Source organism: Crocodylus siamensis, chromosome 1 (genome assembly GCF_052110815.1).
Source record: "Crocodylus siamensis isolate JL-2025a chromosome 1, ASM5211081v1, whole genome shotgun sequence".
Classification (NCBI taxonomy): domain Eukaryota; kingdom Metazoa; phylum Chordata; order Crocodylia; family Crocodylidae; genus Crocodylus; species Crocodylus siamensis.
Window position 1 is genome coordinate 45,847,888 of NC_143395.1, and position 16,066 is coordinate 45,863,953.

Below are 16,066 nucleotides of genomic sequence, written 5' to 3' on the forward strand. Positions count from 1 at the left end.
ACCCAAACCCTGCGAATGATTGGATACTCAGCTATTTAGATCACCCTAAGCTAGGTTAGGGTGATCAAAACATAACACTTGTATATACCCATAGTCCACACAGAGCAGTAACTAGTAGACCTGGCACATTTCCAACATGAGGCTAGTGACCTCCCTAGCTCACTCAAACAGTATGACAACATGCCTTAAGCAACTGAGCAAAGAGAGGGCTGGAGGGACTCCATTGCTCCCTGCCCTGTATTAATCTTGATTATAATAGGACATGGATTTCAATTGTTTTGTTCAGAATGGATTGTATGAAAGCCTGGCCTTAATGGAGTCAATCCCTTCCTCAAGTGGCATTACTTCTGATGGGAAATTCTAAATGGGAAGACTAAAAATACAGTTCTGTTAGACAGATAATGGATTTGATAAAGTAAGGGAGTTACCGATGCATACAATAGTAAAAAATACTGTGCACTTAAAGTGTGTAGCTCATTTGATAGGCAGAACTTAAGGCAATGTACATCTCAAAGCGCTTGTCACACAAGACTCAGATCTCTTTGCAATGACTTCATATTTACATCTTACAGTAAGCAATACTGTTTTAAAAATGTATCACCTATTTGAATATTCTAGCAGATGTTCCTCCAAGTCCCAAAGCAAGTTTCTTACAATAGTGGTATAAATGCAGAAATGTTAGTTTCTTTCAAAGGCCATAATTAAGATAACTCTATTAATCATTTAGAAAAAAAAGTCAAATGATTTTTGAAAGCTTAACCATCATACTCACAAATCCTGGGATTTCACAAGCAGTTTCTCGATTATTTTGTTCTGGGTCACAATAGATTCTTAGTTTCTGTATATCAAACTATAATTCAAAAACAAAGAAAATTGTTCAGAAAATTTTAAATATTGATCACTGGAGATGACATTACCTTAGATGTAGTTTTCTTAAATAGTCTCAGTTGACAACATAAGCAAACAAAAATATCTTTAAAGCCATAAATTCTATACATCATGAGAGGTTGTATTTATAGGATGCTAGCCTTGCTGTTCCTGTCAACTCGTGTACAGATTAAAAGCACAGAGGAAAAAGAAAGAAGCTTCCCTAAACTCTTAATGCTTTATCTTATTTTTTTGTTTTGTTTGGCTGGGGTTGTTTTGCTTGCTTGTTTGACTGGTTAGGCAGAATAAGACAAACCATACAAAAGCCCCTGTATAGTGCCAATCCCACTCATACCTAAGGTACTGTGAAAGCTTATCTCAAATTTTGATCAGAATAATGGGTGGAGTTGGCTGTTCACTCTAGCTACAAAAAGGCTCCTGGACTTATCCGGTTTTCAATGCCTCAGCTCTGATCTGGATCACAATGGAGCTTACGACAGAGTTAGGCACCTAGCTGCTGAAATTGGATCACTTCTGAACATACTCAGAAGCCTAAATATAGGTGCTACAGACCTGTACAGACAATGTAAAGTGGAAACACTTCATGAATGTAGGTTTGTATGAAGTCTTGCATCTGCTGGAAAGGACCCAATCTAGATCATTTTTGGTAACATAAGCCCTTAAATTCCACTTACAAGTCCACAAATTGACTACTTAACTGCTTTACCGGGTAAGCAGGAACTTAGGAATGTGCATTAGGTGTTCAAGTGTAATTGTTATATTGTTACAAAGTAATACATGTAGAAGTTCTCCACATTGCCCTAACATTGACCCTGAGGCTAAGTAAACAGTCCAAAAGCCCAAGGCTGAATCAATACACTCTTCTCAGGTTAGTCTAAACCAGGGGTTGGCAACCTGTGGCATGCATGCCGAGCGTGGCGTGCAAGAACATTTTCCTTGGCATGCGGCAGCCAGCCCCGGCTCCAGGTAGCTGCTGCCAACCATGGTGCCCAGGCTGCTCCCAGCAGGGCTTGCAGCATCCCAGCTGCATGCTGGGAGCAGCCCAGGATCCTGGCTGGCAGTAGCTCCCCAGAACCGAGAGGCTCCAAACAGCTGTGCCAGGCTCTGGCATCAGCTCCTTACCGACACGTACAGGTGCATCTCGGAGCGGGCAGTGGGGAGGGGCCTGAGGCAGCACAGCCCTGGTCTCTCCCCTGCTCCCAGCACAGAGGTGATGAGCCCAGCACAGCTGTTTGTAGCCAGCTCAAGTTCTGGGCAGCTACAGCAAGCAGCAGGCAGGCTGCAAACAGCTGCACCAAGTTAAACAGCTCGGTCATCAGCTCTGTGCTGGCAGCAACTTCATGGCACCTCGGGGCAGACTGAGCTGCCCCGCTATCACCCCTGAGCCTGTGCTTTTCCAGGCTGAAAAGTCCCATGGCTCTCAGCCTCTCGTCATAAGGTCCGTCTTCCTGACCTCTGATCATGCATGTGGGTCTTCTCTGGATTCTCTCAAGCTTCTCCACATCCATTTTGAATTTTAGGGCCCAAAACTGGATGCAGTACTCCAGCTGTGGCCTCACCAAGGCCAAGTACAAGGGGAGAATGACGTCCTCGGATTTGCTTGCGAAGCATCTATGGATGCAAGCCAGCATTTTGCTCACTTTACTAGCCGTAGCATCACATTGAAGGCTCACGTTCATCTTGTGGTCAATCATGACCCCCCCAAAGTCATAGATTTCATAGACATTAGGGCTGGAAGGGACCTCGGGAGATCGAGTCCAGCCCCCTGCCCAAAGGGCAGGAAGTCAGCTGGGGTCATAGGATCCCAGCAAGATAAGCATCCAATTTACTCTTGAAGGTGTTCAATGTAGGCGCTTGAACCACCTCCGCTGGCAGACTGTTCCAGACCTTGGGGGCTCGGACAGTAAAGAAATTCTTCCTTATGTCCAGCCTGACACGGTCTTGCAGGAGTTTGTGACCGTTCGACCTCGTCATCCCTTGGGGCGCTCTGGTGAACAGATGTTCCCCCAGATCCTGGTGGTCACCCCTGATAAACTTATAGGTGGCCATCAGATCACCCCTGAGCCTGCGCTTTTCCAGGCTAAAGAGTCCCATGGCTCTCAGCCTGTCATCGTAAGATCTGTTTTCCTGACCTCTGACCATGTGCATGGCTCTTCTCTGGACTCTCTCAAGCTTCTCCACATCCTTTTTGAATTGTGGAGCCCAAAACTGGACGCAGTACTCCAGCTGCGGCCTCACCAAGGCCGAGTACAAGGGGAGAATGACGTCCCGGGATTTGCTCGAGAAGCATCTATGGATGCACGCCAGCATTTTGGTCGCTTTACTAGCCGCAGCATCGCATTGCAGGCTAATGTTCATCTTGTGGTCAATGATGACCCCCAAGTCTTTTTCTTCTGGAGTGCTAACCAACGTAGCACTGCCGAGCCTATAAGGATGCTGCAGGTTTTTCCTCCCAAGGTGGAGAACCTTGCATTTTTCGGTGTTAAAGACCATGAGGTTCTCGTCTGCCCATTTGCTGAGCTTGTCCAGGTCAGCCTGGATCACCTGCCTATCTTCTGGTGTGGATGCTTTGCCCCAAAGTTTGGTGTCATTGGCAAACTTGGCCAGTCCACTCCTGACTCCAATGTCCACATCGTTAATGAAGATGTTGAACAGTATGGGTCCCAGGACAGAGCCCTGAGGGACCCCACTGGTCAAAGGGCACCACGATGAGTGACTGCCATCAATCACAACCCTCTGGGTCCGACCACGAAGCCAATTTCCCAGCCAGCGGATCGTGGTGGAGCCAAAGCCACAACTGGGCAGTTTGGCCAAGAGGTGATCATGGGATACCAGATCAAAAGCTTTTTTGAAGTCAAGATATATGACATCAATCTCTTCTCCCTTGGCCAGGTGATAGGTCACCTGGTCATAGAAGGAAATGAGATTGGTCAAACAAGATCTACCCGCAACAAACCCATGCTGGCTGTCCCTTAGAATGTTAGCCTGGGCCAGTCCCTCAAGGATGGCCTCCTTAATAAACTTTTCTAAGATCTTCCCCAGGATAGAAGTCAGGCTAATGGGCCTGTAGTTAGCTGGATCCACTCTCCTCCCTTTCTTGAAGATCGGCACCACATTGGCCTTCTTCCAGTCTTCGGGCACTACACCAGAGCGCCAGGAGTTTTCAAAGATCCATGCCAGGGACTGGGCTATGACGCTCGCCAGCTCCTTGAGTACCCTGGGGTGCAGGTTGTCAGGGCCAGCTGACTTGAAGGTATCCAGCTCTCATCCATAGTACTAATCAGTGTAGCACTGCCGAGCCTATAGACATGCTAAAGGTTTTTCCTCCCAAGGTGGAGAACCTTGCATTTTTTGGTGTTAAATACCATCAGGTTCTCATCTGCCCATTTCCCAAGCTTGTCAAGATCAGCCTGGATTACTCCCCTGTTCTTAGGTGTGGACGCTTTACCTCAAAGTTTGGTGTCATCGGCAAACTTGGCTAGTCTACTTCTGACTCCAATGTCCACATCACTAATGAAGAGGCTGAACAAAATAGTCCAAGGTCTTGAGGGACCCCACTGGTCACAGGGCACCATGATGATTGACTTCCATCAACCACCACCCTCTGGGTCTGACCACAGAGCCAATTCCCCAGCCAACAGATCATGGTGGACCCGAAGCCACAGTTGGCCAGTTTTGCCAATAGGTGATCATGGAATACCAGATTGAAGGCTTTTTTAAAGTCACAATATATGACATCAATCTCTTCCCCCTTGTCCAGGTGATAGGTCACCTGGTCGTAAAAGGAAATGAGATTGGTCAAGCTGGCTATCCCTCAGGGTGTTGCCATCGGCCAGTCCATTAAGAATGACCTCCTTGATGATTTTTTCTAAGACCTTCCCCAGGACAGAGGTTAGGCTGATAGGCCTGTAGTTTGCTGGATCCACTTTCCTCCCTTTCTTGAAGAAAGGCACCACATTTGCCTTCTTCCAATCAGGCACTTAACCAGAGCGCCAGAAGCTCTCAAAGATCCATGCCAGGGGCATTGATGGAGGGCAAGCAACCACCCTCACTTAGGTATCCCTGTCCTATAATGGGCAGGGGCGTCCCATAGGACTTGTGGAAGACTGACGCAAAGTACCCATTTAGCATATCAGGATGGTTACTGCATATTAGGATATGACATGATGTTGGGAGACTGAATCACAGAAACTGGAGGTGGGGAGGGGTACATTTCAAGTAATAAGGGGCATTTCCCTGCAAGTGAAGAAGCATTTTTTCCCTGCTTTGCACTTTCATTGTTTCTACCAGTCTATTTTAACTACCTTGAGAACTAAGTCTTATAAAATACTACATTCTTAAAATCTACTTTTCTTAATTTTAGGCAAAATTTCCTGGCGGTGAGATCTATTAAACAGAGGAACTCCCTTCCTAGGAAATTATGAAGGACCTGTGATTGAAGCTATTGAAAAAAATTAGGATTGCTCAAGGGTATGAAAATGTATACGGAATAATCCTGTATTGGCAAAAAAGAGCACATGAAATGACCTATTACATCTCTTGCATCCCTAATTTCTGTGAAACAAATGCCTAACATTACACTAGACATTTGCAACATAAGCCATTCTCTTACACAGAAACATTTTGCAGCATAAAACCTCACTGGGAACAGAGTAACTCAGGCTGCAAAGAGCCCCATCTTCTTTGTGCCACCATAAAATCTTTTACAGCAACACAAAGTAAAAAAGCAAACAGACTTTCAAGCCCTTTATCACACCACAACTACCAAAAATTCTGGCTGCAACAAAAGCTAGTATTAATTTGTGCCACTACTTTGCAGCAGATTTTTGTTTGTGGCAGAAGACCATGGACAGCCCAAAGCTACTCAAGCTCACCAGCTGCCCTGGGCTCAGTCCTGCATGGTACAAATTATTTCTTTATTCAGAATTCCCCCACAGGGAGAATTCCTGGGGAGCACAGGCTCAGGACATTGAAGCCCTGCAAGTACCTGCCCAGTTTTCCCCATTTGCAATGGCATGAGTCAAGTCAGAATCACCAGGCACACCTTTGCCACCAGGAACACCCAGGCTTTCCTGCAGGGCAACACTCAGGAGGGGTGCCTCTGCAAGCAAGGATTAGGGCCCTGAAGCCCTGGGAGCAGCAGAGGCCCAATCCTGTGGGACAGTAGACACTATCCGTTTCACTCAAAGCAGTTCAGCTGAGCCAGAACACATCCTGGCACAGCTGACTGACTTTATTTGGTGACAGCCACTCAGTCACACAAATCATACCATCAACCAGATTTTCTTAATATGTTATAAAATGCATATTCTAAATTGTAGAATCACTATAAATAAGCAACATGCAGAGTATTTAGGAAAAACTCACTACTCAAAATTCCAGAGGAATCCTGGATATGAGCAACTGAGAAGAAGATGAAAAATACAGCATCTATTTTAATAAAGCACTACTGAAGATTTAATCAGCATTAGATTTAAATCAGCACTGAAGATATTAAATCAAGAGCAGGGAGGAAATGTACATTTCAAAGTAATCAGTATAAAATTGTTCTACTGTAAATAACTCCATATTTTTCAGAACTGCCTCTGACCTTCTCAGTCTAATTACTAATGCCTGTTACCAAATTGTTATAAAGCAATCACTGGACATTAAAATGTACTACTAATTTATTTCATAATCATTTGGAATGCTGATTGCTTCAATTGTTTAATAAATCCCATGCAGTACTACTTTTCAGTAACAGTTCACAAGAAAAAAACAAAACACTTTACCAGAAGCAGCACCCTCTTTTACAAAAAGGTTTTCTAAATTGGAAAGAATATTTTAGCAATTCAGTATCTCAGCTGTTTCAGTGGCAAATACCTTCCCTCTGCATAAGTAAGGATATAACAAGTGTTGTGTATTTTCACATGACATTTCTTAAGAGTGAGAAAAAAAGATTCAGACTTCCCCCTCAGGATGCCTTCAGGCAGTGGTAGGAGGTAAGGGAAAGACAAAGAGCTTGTCACCAATATTGAATACACTCCCAGGGCTTTCTTACACATTAATTTTAGGCAGTTCCTGGAGTGCTTAAACCCAGGAATGTCACCACATTAACACCTGAAACTAATTTTAACCAAACCATAGATGGCTTAAAGTTATACCACTTGAGGGCAGATTTCTCTCTGATGCACTGTGAAGGAGTGAGAGAGAGAGTAAACAAAAGCCCCGAGGTGCCTTACATGCTGGGCAGGGGACGTCAGGAGAGGACAAGCAGCCAGCAGCTACAGACAGAGAAAAGTGAAAGCAGGCAATGCTTACAGCATGGAAGGCTGGCAGGGCTACAGCTGGAGACTGGAAGGGAAGAGAAGCAAATTACCATACTTCTGGAGCAGCATCTCACTCTGGATTGGAGGAGGGAGGCTGCTGAGAGATATTTCCGGCCCCAGAGAGGGGCAGAGGGGGATCGATTCCCTGCGAGCTGTAGACAGAGGAGCAGCTAAGCATCCCATCAGGCAAGTGTTGCAAACCCTGCCAGACAAACGCTGCAGATGTGACCCAGAGAAGGAGGCAGGTGGAGGTCTGCCCACACAAGGCTTCTGATAATCCCTGGTGAGGAGTGACAGCTGAGGATACAGGAGGGAGGCCAGAAGAATTGCTGTTTTCAGGTTAGAGCCTCACTGAACCTGGAGAGATCCCACCCAGACTGTGAAATGTTCATGAGTAAGCCAGGGTAGGCCTGTGCCAAGCAGTGACTGGATTAACTGGGTTTTTTTCTGTTATTATTTGGATATGAGAGCCTGACCCCAGGTGATGGGGACATGGACTAAATCTGACAAAAGAGACTGAGAGCATTTGGTTTTGACTTTCTTTTGGATATTTGAGTACAGGCCAAGGCCAGCCCCTGGAAAGGTATGTGCTTAACTAATGCCAACAGTCACCCTGGTGGCTGACAATGGAACAGTAGACCAATAGGCAGCATTAAGATCTGGCTGCAGAGAACTACAAATACCATCTGGAGAGGCTAGGGTGGGGTAAAGGGGAGGTTGGAGCCCCACAAAAGAAAACAGGGATTGAGACCTGGTAGGTTCACCTTGGGCATTTGCCTCCTAGCAATATATCAAAGTCATGGCAGGCGAGAAACATAAGAACAGCTTCCTGGCAGACCAGGTGATCCAAAGTCGAGGTCCACCCTGTCATTGCCTGTAGGGAAACAAGCTCAGGGCAGAGGCTGTGAGCCCTACAACACCAACAGTTGTCACATGCATGTTACGCAACTTGCGTTGCATTAAATGAGTGACCACTACACACAGATGAGCTGCCCAATTTCCAGTTCTCCAGCATTACAGGATGCCTTCCCCACCCTCCTGTTCTGTGTGGACAAACTTTCAAGCCCTTGAACTCTACAGGAAGCAGTTCTGACACCCATCCAACTCCCCCTCCTGCCCCCAAGGTGTCACCTTCCCATCCCCAAGGTTGCAACCACATACAAACAGCCTGCAGAGCATATGCCAGCTAACTAGGTCACTGGGCACAAACAGGTCCTCGATTATGGTCTACTGTGGGCAAGGGGGAAGAAAGTAGGGACAGTGCCTTCCCTCACCACCCCCAGACATCCCAGGAAGCTCAACCAGAACCCCCCATGCCCTAGTCCCAAATCCCAATTTATTAAGATACGTGACCATCTTGAATTTACTTCATCTTTATTTTTTAAATTCTTTTCTTTATCTTATTCTTCAATGCCTGACTTTGTTCATTTCGCCACCCTTCCCCACCGCCATTTCCTTTCCACATCCCACTTCATTACCCACTCCCATCCTGTTAACTCTCCAGCTCCCAGCTTCATGTTCCCACACACCCCATCTCATGCACCTCCAACTAGAGCAGGGATAGAAGCCTGTCTTGGCTTACAAGTCCTGTAGTGGCAACTGACAATTGTAGCTCCTAGTCAGGCCCCAGTTTGCCAGCCCTCTAGTGGCAAGTCACAAATATACAGTGTTGGTGTTGGATTTAGGACCCAGATGCTTTGTTCTGGGGGGGAGGAGGGGGCAACCCTCAGACTGACCACGATCTTTCCATTGAATAATAGGCAAATTTATTGATACAGTGATAACAGGAAAAAAAAAACAATACATAATCAAGCCATTCTATATATTACCAATCCTAGGGCTGTCATCAGAGAGTCAAGAAATGACAGGCCAGGACACAGGCTTCATTCTGAAGGGTCTCGCTTACATGTCAGATGTCAGAAGCCTGAACGTGGGATGCTGAGACCCCACAGTGTGGTGGATGAGATGGGCTTGTGGCGTGCCCTCTGTCTATGGTGCCCTCGGGGACCCCTCCCACAGGATCGGGACAGGGACAGCCCTAGGATTTGATGCCCCCATCAAATCCTAGGGCTGTCCCTGTCCTGATCCTGTGGGAGGGGGCTGTGCATACACGTACACACAGAGTCCTATAAGCCAATTCCCGAAAAGAAAACCTTTAAATACCATTTTCAAGTCAAGATACAGGTGGGGGACAGTCAGAAAAGGTCTTTAGCCTTAAGGTGTGACTGCTCCAAATTTAAGCTAGCACTAACACTGATCAACATTTGAGCAGCTCAAAGTGCAACATGCATCAAGGCCCTCAGAGGCAATGCTCAGATTTAAAATAATTAATTATTGAAGTTAGAAGTTGGAGGAGGGGCTTGTTTATATCACTTATGTGGGGTTTGATTTTTTTGAGGCATCAAAAATGTTTTTCACCCTCCCACACATTAGTTTTAAATACACACTGCTGCAAAGATATAACTTGAACAAAATACTCTTTTCAATATCCTTATGACTTCAGGGTGCCCTTATGGCAAGAATGGACTTGTGTTTTAAGCTGTCCACAAGATAACCACACAAAATGCTATGGCCAAGCAAACTTTATTCATAATTAGTACTAACAGAAACATTAACTTGAAATGTGATCTACTCACAATCAGTACCCCATCCTTATTCTCCCTGACAATATCTGGGCTCTTCAATATACATTTTCCTATTTTTCTACAAATAATTTTCTCTACCCAGTAATTGCCAGGCTATTTTTAAGCTAAATTTAAGGCCGGAAAGAGTTTATAATAGTATGGAGAATGTACAAGTCCATGGAAAAAGAAGGCTCCTGTAGAAAGTCTCAGAAAAAATATTAATTTAAATAGTTCTGTGAAAATGATCGAAACCGTTATAAACAAGTCTGCATCATATAGTATTTTATACTTACTTGCACAGTTTCCTCTTTCCCAGTGTACTTTCCTATTTGGGTTAATCCGCTGATATATATACCCAAAACAGGATGTAATGGCTTCATTTCAATTTCTTGATCATCCATGTACAAAGTTACATACTCTTCTGTTACCAGGAGACGGATCTGATGCCAACCTTCATCAAACAATGTCTAAGAAAATAGAGAAAATAAAAAGAGAAGCTTAAAAATAGAAATTTCCTAAATTTAAAGAAACACACAACTTGATTCTAACTTTTCATAGTAAATGAAGCTAATTGTTTGTCATGGTAAACTGTATCCCAGGTCTGTCACAGCAAAATGTACAGAGCCACAAGCGTATACAAAAAAAAAAAATATTAAAATATCACAAGGGCACTATATATTGAGCACATGGACCTCTGTTTTACATCTAACCTTATGCTAAACCAGTTATAGGAAACAACAAATTTGCCCAAGTCCCACTTTCACTTTGGACTCTAAATCTCAGGGGAAAGATGCAACTTGGGTACTTTGGGAAATATTACACCTTTACTTGTGGGGGGGAAAAAAAAAAAAAACTCTTAAAACCCTGGTAATAATATAATCTGAAAAGACTAGTTAAGAGCTGTTAATATTACATATTTGGCTAATAGCATATAGCTAGCATTAGTCAGTCACCCCAAGCAATCATTTCATGGTCAATGATAAAATGAGAGATGTCAGAAAGAAAGTTTATAACACTGTCACTCTATTCTTACAACTAATCTCTTGGGCTCTCTTGTAGCATCTCAGAAAAAGCATGTTTAAAGACATCCTTTTGGGGGGAGGAGGGGCCTTCATGACTATTGTTTCCATTTCTTTTCCAGAAAGTTACAACTTCTACATTTAAACAGATATTTAACAGCAACCACTTATTCTCCCACTAATACGATGATAGCAATTTGGGACCCTTTCAACTAAAGGAAAAAGATTATATTTAATTTTCTTCTATTCCTAAACTTAAAAAATTAACTATTCTAGTTTCTAATAGACAAAACCCCATTAAAATAAGAACAGTCATCATTTTGGACTGTTGAATCTCATTTTGTCTAAGTTATCCCTATGTTATCATTACCATGTTATCAGCAAAGTCACCCCCCTCCACTATGACTCAGCCAAATGAGGGGATGCAAACCCAATGGATCTTAACAGTAATATAGTAAGACCAAGTGGAAAAGACAATCAGTATGGATTGTCTCTCTCTTCCCACAGTTCCTTGGATGCCTGTCCACAGGAGAATCATGAACGCCAGTAAGTGTGATCAAGAAAAGGTGGGTCACACCTAAAGGGATGTTGGATTTCATGGGGGACAGCAAATCTCAAGGCTATGATTCCAATGCACAATCCCACAGGGCTGATTCACTAAAGCAGGACTGTCCAACTTCTCAGCACCTGGGGGTCACATGCACTGCATGCCACAACAGTAGGTGCTGCACACCCCACAGACTGTACTGGGATGATCCCCCCACATTGCACCACAAGCCCGGACCTTCCCCTGCTGCAGCACATGCCCCCGTGGGCACCCACCCTCACAGCCGCAGCAGTCCCATTCCTTCTCCCTTATAGGTGCACTATGCAACCCACCACTGCAGCATACCCATCTGTGGGCATCCCTCCTTCACACTGGTGTGTGTAGTCCTGAAGTCACCCCCAGTGCTCCATGCTATGCTGTGCCACTAGTGGGGGGGGGGGGGGACACGACAACCTGTGGCCCATCTGAAGCCCAGGAGACACAACTTAGCACCTCAGAAGCCACATGCAGCCCCAGCCCACAGGCCATCATTGTCTCTCTGTAATATAAAACTCTTCAAATACTCCTTTCCTGAAAAGTATGACCTGGTCACCAACAAAGAATTAGCCAAAAGGCACAGTTGTGAGATAAATACAGAAATGATAGGGCCTCACCTCCATTGTCTCTCAGGGATCTGCAAGTTCACTACCAGTCCTCTACCTGAAATAATTCTTGGAGGGGATGATTCAGCCCCATGTTTTTATACATTTTTACCACCAGTTAGTGTTTATCCATTGCAACAATAAATTGAAAACATGCCATAAACCATCAACTCTCTCATTAAGTAAAAGATTTTATATAGTTACCCAATATTTTAGGAACACTACAGCTTAATGCTTGGAAGAATAAATCATTGTACATGACATATGGTAAAACTGGCAGGCTCCTATACAATATGAAATATAAGACTTCCTTTTAATTTGTTTTGTTCATTCTTCTGTTTTGTAAATCATTCTGTTCTCTTATGGTAAGACACCTTGAGCCTTTGTTGGGAAGGGGCACGATAAAAATCAAATATATAACTAAATATTTTTCTGATGGCAAGAGGATTACATATGAATAAAACTACGCTAACTGTAACTTATACAGTAATTTTTTAAAAATAAAATTGCATCTACAGCAAAGTCCATCTCTAAAACTGGATTTTTTTAAAATTTAAGGGACATGTAATAACATATGGAAATCTAGCACTATAAGAGAGAGAGAGAATACATTTTTCAACTATTGCTAATCTGTAGAAAGTTGAAGTGTAATCCAAACATCCATACTATGTGTCATCTTTGTGAGAATCTGCAATTAGCCATGTCCAAATGGGTAGTAAGCATTCACAACTCCCATATATATTACTGGAAGTTGTGGATTCTCAGCCTATCTAGGTATCATCAAGCCCCATACAGCTTTTAAGGAGTTCACCTGACTATTTTGATATGTTCTTGACTTCTCACACAGACAAGAGTAAACAAAATACATCTTGAAACCAAAACAATCTGGGGGTAGGGGGAAGGCGGGGGGGTGGGGGGCGCCGTGGAGCACAGTTGCATTTTTCTGGATATAGTACAAATTTGAATATTTACCTTAACTTGAGGTGCATTAAAAGTAATAACCTGAGTGCCATTTATTAAGCTTGTAGTAGTAAATGATAATGTTTTATCTTCCCCATTTACAGTAACTGCTATTTGTGGCTTCCCATCCAGGCTTAGAATCCTCCATAAATCCCACGTTTTCCCGACCTTAAACCTCTGAGTGGAGACAAACACATATGATGGAGGAAGGCCTTCTGGAAACACATTCCTGGGGAGGGAAAGATTCTAAATGGATGAATTCTGAAACAAAACTGCGCTTATTTCAAACAAAGTATTGTGTCTTGCTTTTTTTTTTCCTAAACAACTTTCTAAAATTAAGTACCTTGTAAATTCTGTTAAGTCAATACGTGATGTTATTTCATAAGCTTTTGCATTAGAAGATGGAATCTGAATTCTCTTTTTAACCTTCTTCTTCACACCCAATCCTGTGAGAATATCAAATCCTTTTTCATCTCGAGATGCCACTGGAATTCTTGTTGGACAAACAGATTCTGTGAAGTAATAAACATACACAGCAGCTAACGTGTGGTTCAAAATACAGTTCAGAGGAAATATGTAACAACAGCTCTACTACATGGATTTAAGCAATAAATTCTAAAAACTCAAAAACTACCATTCAACAATCATTTGTTTGATAAATTATATAAGTTTTTATTCAAAAGTTCATCTTTTCCATTTGAAAGCCAAAACACTATGTGGGGGGAAAAGACAATTTTCTATGTCAAATATTTTCTTTTCTTTCTTGGAATACTTCAGAGGAGTATGAATAATAAATTAAACCTGAAGTAAATAAAAAGAGTCCAAGAATGGAAGGAAATGGAAGTTCCATCATGTTTCTCTTTCCCAGGAGTCTCCCTAAAGTGCATTCATACAGTACTAGACATTTTGGAATTCTGAGACTCTGTGGGCACATATACACATGCAATTCATGTGACTGAATAATCTCCGGTGCAATTTGTGCTGGAGTAAAATTAATCCCAGCATCACAATCTACAAGTGTGTTTAAAGCCCAGTAATTTACTCCACTGTTGGATAGCACCTGTGTCTGACAGGACTATCCTATCTGGAGTAAAATTTGTCTACTGCACCTTCATTGCAGCACATGTGTAGATGGCACAGATGGACGTTGGAGCAGATGGATGTGTGTGCTCTTGGAGACCTGATGGATGTGTCTGCTCTATCAGCAAGACTATTTGAGCTCAGTTTGCCTACTGCAGGCAGGATTTGCTCCTTTAGGAGCTCCTCAGCCAGTTCTCCCAAATAAAACACGATCTTTATTGGCTTACTTATTATCGCTTGTTGCTTAAACAAACAAACAAACAGCCCTGTAGCAACCTGTTTTCACAGTTACAGTCATACAGTCACAGTCACAGTCGCATCTAGTGCAACCCCCAGCCTGACAAAGAATCAGTCCTATTCAACAATTTCATATAACCATACTCTAAACTCTATATAAGACTACCCTCAACCCTGACACAACACAGACCTAACACCCTAACCTGCCACAGGTAAAGCAGGGGAACCAAATCCTTCTGCCCTGTCCCAGGAACTCCTTCGCTCTGGCCCCAACACAGCAGCCTGGCCCCTCCTTGTAAAAAGAGTTTTGCTCACAGCCCTCTCCCTCCTCTTCTGCTTATTCTTCTGGGAGATTTTAAGGTCTTGGAAGGACACTGTCAAATGTCCCACACCTGGGCTTTCCCAACAAGGCTGAATGTTGCCTCTTAAAAGAACATACCACCCCATTACAGATATGTAATATGAAGCGTAGTGATTTTGGCAGATGTGTAAAATTTATATTTAGGGCTCAACTCTATCAGTTATTTTTGTCAGCATATCAGCCACTCTAGATAACTAGGAGCAGACACTATTCTCTGTTTCAAGGGACATATACATGTAGGTAATTGCTATTTTAAGCATTAAATAACTAGCCAACATCAGTTCCTTCTCAAATTCATGGGACTGATGCCCTAAAAATGCCTCTTGATGCAAGTGCATGCATAACCAGGTATTCTGGCATTACTCCAAGGAAATGTCTTTCCCAACATGGCGTTCCAGGAACATTTAGATACATGGTGTCCTTTTCCCACTATGGGAATGATACAGGTGTCACCATCCAATTCTGATGACTGATATTGAAAAGTCCAGCTACGTGGAAAAAAATTATAAATGAAAGAAGAGTGAGAGCGACCAACACCTTCATTTAAGTGATTCGTGTAATCAGTGTGTGATCAGCTTTCTTCTCACTCTGCCAGAGAGAACAGAGCTCTGAACAAACCTTGGGATTTTATAAAAAAAGAGAGAGGACTTGGAGAAGTACAAAATACAAGAATCACAGATAAGCAAACAATATTTTACAGTGCGGAAGCTATTCCATCCAAAAGGGAGTTCAACAGCATATTATTCTAACATAATAAAAGCCTTAGTCTGTCTGTCCGTAATGCTCTGGGCCAACTGTGCATGCGCTGGCAAGAGGGTGCATCATGTCGATTGGCTATGAGGGCCTGGAGCGTTACAGACAGGGGGTGATGGAAATGCTGCACCCCGCCCCCCACAAGGACTAGGGGAGAAAGGGAGGGGAGAGGAAAAGGGCACCACCCCTCCTTTCCAGTGGCAATGCCCCCCTGCCGGTGCTGTGCCCCACACCCCCTCTGCTGCCACCACTGCCTGGCCCCAAGAAACAGCCAGCAGACAGGGGAAGGGAGGGAGGGGATGTTGCCCATCGACAGGGGACGAGGGTGGGAGGGGGGCCACGGGGCTGGAGGTGGAGCGGCAGCACCATGGGGTGCTGGGTGGCAGTGCTCTGTTCTGCCCCCTGCCCCATCATTCATGCTGGGCAATTTTCTAGTTAAAAATATTTTAAGAAATTCTGAATATGCTATAAACAGGAACGCAGATATTTCAATGTGTGAAAGAGGTGCAGAAAATCAAAAGGATGGTTCCTACTTGCACAAATATACTCTTTGAAATTCTTTTTTTTTTGGTATTATTTTAAAGCAATTGTTCATTTACCTTAGCAGCTGCCAATATGCTAAGCAAAATATGGTAATGGTATGCAAAA

The 16,066-nt window shown here is 43.6% G+C and overlaps 1 protein-coding gene across 1 annotated transcript in view; it reads right to left on the reverse strand.

Moving 5' to 3' along the window:
- COL21A1 (collagen type XXI alpha 1 chain) overlaps nucleotides 1–16,066 on the reverse strand; it is a 233,964-nt gene that overhangs the window by 140,009 nt on the left and 77,889 nt on the right. Inside the window, exons 4-7 of the mRNA XM_090034162.1 lie at nucleotides 13,331–13,499; nucleotides 13,000–13,216; nucleotides 10,114–10,287; nucleotides 773–850 (exon numbers count right to left, since the gene is read on the reverse strand). Coding sequence (XP_089890288.1) covers nucleotides 773–850; nucleotides 10,114–10,287; nucleotides 13,000–13,216; nucleotides 13,331–13,499 — 638 coding nt within the window. The remainder of the gene's footprint in view (nucleotides 1–772; nucleotides 851–10,113; nucleotides 10,288–12,999; nucleotides 13,217–13,330; nucleotides 13,500–16,066) is intronic.